This window comes from Arachis stenosperma, chromosome 10 (assembly GCF_014773155.1).
Source record: "Arachis stenosperma cultivar V10309 chromosome 10, arast.V10309.gnm1.PFL2, whole genome shotgun sequence".
NCBI lineage: Eukaryota > Viridiplantae > Streptophyta > Magnoliopsida > Fabales > Fabaceae > Arachis > Arachis stenosperma.
This window is the reverse complement of record NC_080386.1, coordinates 23,517,650-23,526,032: the sequence shown is the minus strand read 5'-3', so window position 1 is coordinate 23,526,032 and position 8,383 is coordinate 23,517,650. Positions and strand designations below refer to the sequence as shown.

Sequence of the window (8,383 nt, the reverse complement as noted above, 5' to 3'; positions counted from 1 at the left end):
TACTTACAAAGATTATTATCAAAATTACTATCAAAGGATTTTAATTTGACTTGAATAATCGATTTATTAAAACTAAATATTTATTCTTTTTAATCTCATTTTAATATGCACATAAGACTATATGTTTTATGAGAGTATCTATGTTTGATGAAGTTTTATATTATTTTCAAATATTTGATTTTACTCGAATATATACTTTTTGAAGCATTGAAGTATTTGTTGGTCCTCACTTATTTTGAAATTGTGAAAAATATTTGAAATGCCTTAAGATTGATAAAATATGATTGAAAAAAATTTGGATGAAAAAATATTATTTGATTTGATTTGATACCTCATATATTTGAAAGACTGAAGAATTTGTTATATTTGAAATTATATGTTTTGAATTAGTTTGGGAGGCTTGTATTAGAAAATCGTAGTTAACGGCAGTTATGACGTTAACTTAGATGCATCTAACTCAGACCTCAACTAGCAGGGGTGTCGCTAGCCTAACATGTAGACCACACGTTAATTTGAATTTGTTATTCTACTGTTAAGACACACAAGAGGAATGAGCTACTCATAGAGATGGAGCCATCTAAGTGTGAATTTTTGATTTGATTTCTGTATGAGAACTTTCTTATTGATTCATTTATTCATATAAATTATTATTTTTTAACTAAAATTATTTTTATAATAATATTTATATGGTCTCATGTGAATTATAGATATATTGTTTAGTCATTGGGTTGCAAAACTTACTTTGTTTTTTTTTAAATATTTTTCAGAAATAAATACTTGATTATGTGAGTCTTTCTATTCAAGAGTAGTGATATGCAATGGATACATATTCTTTGTGAAGTTCTTAGACGTTATCTGCTTCATATGTCACTGGCAGGATCCATCCATATTTATTTATTTTATCTTTTGTTTAAAAACATGTAATTATTTATTCTAGAAACGGTAAATTTATTAAAAATATTTGTAACCTTCTTATTTATCTTATATTCGAATCTGTTAGGCTTGTTAGGATACTATTTTTTCTGAACGCGAGTCATAACTTATTTTGAGCTATGACAATAAAAAATATTTTTTTCTAAAATAAGCTAAAAAAATATAACACCAATCCCAAAAATTCAGTGCCTCGATGATGTATCACATCTCGTTCAATCGGTTGATATCTCTGTATTTTGCATAGTCTAAATTACACATTAAAAGTGCAATCGAAATCTGTTAAATTCCAAATCTTACTTATCTCATATGCACATCATTTAAAATTTGTATATTTATTATACATAATCAATGTATTCGTCTATTTGAGAATTATATATATTAATAAATAAATATTTATTTTATTTATATAAAACATTCTAAAATTTAACGTGTATATATTTTTTATAATACACATTATTTTAATATTAGTATTTTGTGATAATCATTACATGAACTCTTTTTATTTTACTAAAATATAATTAGTTAATAATAATCTTATTTTAACATAAATATCAAAAGTATTTGCTATAAGAATAATATTATTATTTTGTTTTTATTTTTTTCTTAAGTTACTTCCATTTATATTTTCAGTCTTTTTAGGGCGAAATAAAAAATTAGCACTTTTAATAAAAAAAATTGATTAATATTAATTTAAATATAAAATAAATAAAAATATTAGTTCTTAAACTAACGACAATTATAAAGTTACGGTCTAATAAAAAATATTTAGTAACTTCCTAATAGAGATTTGCACACTAATTTCTACGAGGTATTCCCAAGAATCACAAATTAAAATATTCGTAAATCTGTATTATTTTGTATCATTTGCATCTTTACCCTAACACTCCCCATACTTTTTGATACGTAAAAAAATTAACCACATTGTGTAAAAAATTAAATTTCTTATGCGTTAGGCATTCCGAAAAATAAAATATTTAATAATTTAAATGAAAAAAAAGTCCTATACTCTTGACTATTAAAACCCGAAGAAAGAAAACTCGAGATATTTCAGTTTCAGCGAATAAGCTGGAGAATCTCCCGGAAGACCACGAGGTCACCACGCGCCAACGCCAATCATCGAATCGTAACCGTCCAAGTGTCATAAAATCCAATGGCTGAGCCTTCTCGATCCCCTCCATTTCAGTCCCTTTCTCCACATCTCGATCACTCACACCTTCACCACACAAACACGCACAACACACACTCTCTCCCTCCATTAATATCTCTTTCCATTTCTCCATTCTTCATTTCTCTGTTCCCCTTTCTTTCAATCAAGATTCAAGAAACAAAAAAGAAACCGTAGCGAAAATGCTTCTGAGAGCTGCACCTTCTTCTTGTTTCCCTTCCTTTTCTCCCCTCAACGGTGGCGGTGACCAGCTGGTCCCTCTCTTTTCTTCTGTTTCAACGTTGACTTCTTCTTCTTCGGGGAAGAGTGGTTTGGTTGTTATGTGTGCTGCGACGAAGGGAGGCTCTAACAGCAAGCCGTTAAGCGGCGTCGTTTTCGAGCCGTTTGAAGAGGTGAAGAAGGAGCTCGACCTTGTCCCTACCTTACCTCAAGTTTCCCTCGCCAGACAGAAGTTCGTCGATCAGTGTGAAGCCGCCATTAATGAACAGATCAAGTGCGTTCTCCTACCTCTTCTCCTTTATCTTTTCTCCTTATTTTAGATAAATTTGTTTTAAATATTTAATTAGTTGCTATTAATTCCAAATATAAATTTAGAAAAAAGTGTAAAAATAAATTATTACTGTTATGTTTGGTAGGCTTTTATTTTATTTTATTTTATTTTTATTCTGATTTTTTGGTTGCTGTTGATGTTATTATTAGGTATTTATTTATTTGTTTGTTTATTTCTGTTTATGCAGTGTGGAGTACAATGTGTCATACGTTTACCATGCGATGTTTGCTTACTTCGATAGGGATAACGTGGCGCTGAGGGGTCTTGCCAAGTAATGATTATGATTTCGATTTTGAATGAATAGTGGAGTCTGTTTATTTTGTTATAGAAGATTTGATGATTGTGGTGCTGATTGCAGGTTTTTCAAGGAATCAAGTGCAGAGGAAAGGGAGCACGCTGAGAAATTGATGGAGTACCAGGTATAAATTACCTTCGATTGAATTCAAGAATGCAAGTTTTTTGGTTCTGTATTTGGAAAAGTGATGTTGAGTTCTTGTTATTTATATCTGTTGTTATCGTGATCTTTTCAGAATAAAAGGGGTGGAAGAGTGACGTTGCAATCTATAGTGATGCCACTCTCTGAGTTTGATCATGTGGAAAAGGGGGATGCACTTTATGGTTAGTGTTTCTAGTCACTTTTTACATTCTTTTCCTTCAATTTTTACGTGCTCTGTAATTGATAATAAATGAAGCTGTTCCCTATGTTGGATATGGATGATTTTAGTGGATTGAGCTTTGAATTTTACTATTGGACAACATTCCAACATTCTGTATAACAGATTCATAATGAAATGCGGAAGATTTGTGGCAACTCCTCAATTTCGTGATTTCCATTTTGTTGTTCTTCATGTCTAGTTTCGAGCATGATCATCTACGTGAAGTATTTTATGATTAAAGCGAATTCTGATTGCATATTGCATTTATCTTATATGGATATGTTTAAGGAAAAATTACACTAACCTTCTCTAAGGTCGGGTCAAATTTACCATGATTCTCCTCTAGTTGTCTATGCTACATTAACCTTCACTAAATCCCTTTCCGAGAAAGGTTAATGTTATGCTTATGGAGGTAGTTAATATGACATTTCACCAAATACAAGGTCATTGTAATATTATCTAAACGTTAGCTGATGCCTGATGTCAATGTTTGCTTTTATAAATTGAGGGGAATCACGATGAATTTACATAACTGTTTTGTAATATGTTTAATTACTTCTGTTTAGAAGTACATTATTTCTTACCAACACATGATGGAAGCATTATTCAAAGTTTCTACTTTTTCCAGTGAACATCTCTTGTGAGTTCTCCATGTGTTTGTCACTAAATATATTTTTTGCTTGCTTGTTTTTGTTGCAGCAATGGAACTTGCTCTGTCATTGGAGAAGCTAACAAACGAGAAGCTCCTTAATTTGCACAGTGTATGATAAATGATCTTATTTTTGGATTTGTGGCATTTATCCTCTTCCATTAATCTCATTTATGTTTAATTCTAATGTTATAAAATAGGAAATTCCTTTCTTTCCTAACGTTATGCTTTTGTGCTTCTTGCTTCACAGGTTGCCTCTAAGAACAATGACGTGCAGTTGGCAGATTTCATTGAAAGCGAGTTCTTGGGTGAACAGGTATATTATACTCCCTTCGTTTTCTTTGATTTATTACGTCACTTTGTGTACATTCTCAGATCAGTGTATCTAGATAGTGGATACAATTTTGTATTGGTATTGGAAGCAGAAGGGTTTCACATAATTACATCTTATGCGTTGCAATTAAGCCACTGTCAATACAAACTATGCGTTTCTTATTTGTGTTTTCTTTTGTGTTTTTGGCAGGTGGAAGCCATTAAGAAAATATCAGAGTATGTTGCTCAGCTCAGAAGAGTTGGCAAAGGACATGGTGTGTGGCACTTTGATCAGATGCTGCTCCATGGAGATGGAGTTGCTGCTTGAAGATATTACACTGTTATGATATCTAGTTCGTTGAGGCATTTTCAAGTCTTTTAGCTATCTAGAGTTGAAAAGAAAAGTTGCATTATATCTGGTCATGGTTTTCTTGTGGTTTAAATAGTGCTTTGTAGTGGACCCATGATATGATATTTTTGTCTGTCAATTTGAGTTGTGGCTATGGATGGAGCCAAAGGGGTTATTGACCAAATGCTAGATAAAATTGCTTCGACTTTGACATTATGATGCTAGCGGACCCAACATTAATATAGTAATCGATTACTTCTCTTTAAGCTGACATTTAGAAATTTAATGTGTCTGGATCTATTTGGATACAGTTCTATTTTAGGAGCACTCGTTGGGATATAATTCTTTGAACTTTTAAGATATTTTCAGGAACGTTTGTTAATGTTACTGTTAATAAAAAGAATGAAATATTTTATTTTTAAAAATAAGAGGTTTTGTTAGCAACATCTTTGTATTAAGTATGTAAGGATAAGAAATGTAGTGATTACTAATTAGAACATTCAGCTAACGGAGAATTAGTAGAGAATTCAAATGAAATCTATTATCGATGTATTATATATCATTAAAATCGATTTTTTTTTTTTATTAATAGCTAACATGACATGTTCTAAAAAGTATTTTTTAATTTATTTTATTTGATTCATCTAAATGCGGTAACTAATTAATTATTTATTTAATTTAATTGAATAAATATTTAATTATTTAATATTTTATTTGACCATATTAGTTATAACTAATTAATTACATTAATTATTTGAATTAGAATAAATAAATTAATTTTGTATTAATTTGTATTAATTTTTTTTGTTTTATATATTGTACTTAATGGTTTTAAAGAAGTGCTACACGTACAAGTTGTTTTAATTTACAAGTCATACAAATTGGGCCAAATTCAACAAAAATAACGCTCACCCATATGAGCGTGTTTAACACGCGCTACTCAACCGTTTTCATAGCGCGCTCATTCACTATTATGAAAGACGCTTTTCCTTTCTTGGTCAAAGCCATAACTGTCATTTTTTATTCGCGTTCCTTCTCCTCCTCCTCCTTCTTCTCCTTCTTCTTTGTGTTTATTCTCCCTTTTCTTCGCGTGTTTCATCTTCATCGTAGTTCTTTTATTACTGTTATTATTGCTATATTTTTTCCCTCCTCTTTCTATTGATTTTGCAACATTATGTATTTTTTTTGTTTGATTTTTTTCTCCCAAAAAAAATTGAGAATATGAAATAAGAAAATAAAGAAGAAGAAGCAGCAGAAGATGAGGGGGAGGAAGAGGAAGAATTTTGAGTTATGCAGAACTTATCAGCACACATACACCGAAAATTCTTAAACAATATACCTAAATATCTTCGTGTTACACCTAAATTTGCTGCAAATATAGAAAAATATTTTCTCTAATGCTGCATTTTTTTCCTTCTTTTATTCCTTATATCTTTCTTTCTTTTAGTTGAATAAATGTAAGTTCATCCTCTTCCAAGTAATTTTGTATCATTATGTGTTTCATCTTCTTCTTTGTTTGATTTTTTTTGTTTTTATTCTTGTTAAAAGAGTAAAATAAGAAGAAACTTGAGAAGATAAAATAAGAAAAAAAGATGAATAAGAAAAAAAAGATGATGATGATGATGATGATGAAAAAGAAGAAGAAGTAGCAGTAGAAGATGAAGAAGAGGGAGAAGAAGAATTTTGAAGAGTAAATTACCAATTTCTCCCTCGAATTATCAGAACGCTGACAAAAATAACCTTCACTTTTATTAACGACAAAAATACACCTAAAATATTGAAAAATGCTACAAAAATACCCGACCGTAAATAAAAAATAATTCCGTTAACAGAATTGGTTGAGCTGTCAAATGGATTCCGTTACACCCCTTCTTCTGATTCTCCTTTGTTCTCCCTCACTCCCTCCCTCCCCAAAGCAACAACAACAACAATAATAAATATCTCAAACATTCCTTCCCTCCCCCAACCCTCCCAAAAGCCGCTGCAAGCTACAACAATAACAACATATCTCAGTCACTCCAAAATTGCAATAACAACAACAACATCATCTTCCTAGCTGAAGCTCCTGCAACAACATCTTCCTCACTATTTCTCTCCTCAAATACGATGTCGCCTCTTCTTCCAAAATTTCTCTCCTTCAAGTACGACAATGATCTTACTCTTTGCCAGTGTCATCTTGCTCATCCACTTCTCCTTCTTCGATTATTCTCTCTCGTCGCCTATCTCTTTCTCTCTCCTTGTTGTTTTGCTTCTCTCTCTCCTCAACGACGGTGCTTGCGGTGATGCTACCATCTCCTCTCGTCCTCCCTCTCTCCCTAAAGCAACTACAACAACAATAAGTAGCATCTTAGTGACTCCCTCCGTCCTCCAAACCTCCCAAAATAGACCTTCGTCTTACCATCTTCATCTCAGTCACAGCAATAATCAACCATAATCAGTGATAATCATCCATAATCACCAATTCCATATTTCTCATTATACTTTTTTTAATAATATATTAAAGATAGAATCCAAAGAAAAATAATGACAAAGAGAGAAGTTGGAGAGAGAGAGGGATTGTCCATTGCTGGCTTACTGCGAGAGAGGAGAGTAAGGCGCTGCAAGACAGGTTTTTGACAGTGATGGAGGGGCAGGGAGCAAGCAACAACAGTGATGGCGAATATGAGAGGAAAGATCGAGAGATCTACTGCGAGAGTGAAAGGGTAAGGAGCTGTGAGATCCGCTTCTGACGACAACGGCGGGGGCGGCGAGCAAGTCGCAGTGGCGACAACGAGGTTCTACAATTGAAGACAAAGAGAAAGTTGCGTGGGTTGATGAGCAACTGTTCTGTGTGTTGGAGAAGTGAAAGTGAGAAGAAGGGAGAAGAATAAAGGAGTAGGGAGTGGGGTATGACCGCGTGAGACAAAGAAGATCAGAAGGCAACAACCATGGATTCAGAGTGAGAGTGAAGAAGGTAAGGCATAAGCTTTTTCAGGAAGATTTGGGAGAAGGATGGAGTGAGGGAGAATAAAGGAGAAGCAGAAGAAGGATGTAACGGAATCCATTTAACAGCTCAGCCAACTCTATTAACGGAATAGCTTTTCATTTACGGTCGGGTATTTTTGTAGCGTTTTCCAATATTTTAGGTATATTTTTGTCGTTAATAAAAGTAGAGGTTATTTTTGTCAGCGTTATGATAATTCGAGGACAAAATTGGTAATTTACTCAATTTTGAATTATGCAGAATTTATCAGCACACATACACCGAAATTCTTAAAGAATACACTCAAATGTCTTCATGTTACACCCAAATATCTTCGTATTACACCCAAATTTACTGTAAATACAGAAAAATATTTTCTTTAATGCAGAATTTTTTACATTACATTCAATTCAAACTATCAACGATGAAACATTATTCACCTATAGAGTCATAAACTTCTAACAAAAAATTAACTTGAATCGAACCACACGTCAGCTATTTGATTGGATTCAAAACAATAATCAATTTCGTTTGGTTCAATTGACAATTTGAACTTAAATTATTCATTATCTAATGAAAAAAGAAGAAAAAAGAGGAGGAAGAGGAGGAGGTGTTGGTGACAACGATAACGAGAGAGAAAAATAACGAAGAAGAAGAAGATGTGCAACAAAAAGAAGAAGAAGAAGAACAACGTGTAGTAACGACACGAAAAAAAATGTATGCGCGTGAATATAAATGACTTGTATGACTTGTATGGGAAAAACGCTTGTACGTGGAGAATAATTCATAGTTTTAAGAGTGTCATAA

At 32.4% G+C, this 8,383-nt stretch overlaps 1 protein-coding gene across 1 annotated transcript; it reads left to right on the top strand.

Annotated features, from left to right (window-relative positions):
• Window positions 1-2,155: 2,155 nt before the first annotated feature.
• Window positions 2,156-4,900, top strand: LOC130955664 (ferritin-3, chloroplastic-like). Its single transcript, XM_057882584.1, has 7 exons — window positions 2,156-2,591; window positions 2,836-2,919; window positions 3,007-3,067; window positions 3,179-3,266; window positions 4,004-4,065; window positions 4,204-4,269; window positions 4,477-4,900. The coding sequence occupies exons 1-7, from the start codon at window positions 2,281-2,283 to the stop codon at window positions 4,591-4,593; spliced, it is 789 nt and encodes a 262-aa protein (XP_057738567.1). The 5' UTR covers window positions 2,156-2,280; the 3' UTR covers window positions 4,594-4,900.
• The last annotated feature ends 3,483 nt before the right edge of the window (window positions 4,901-8,383 follow it).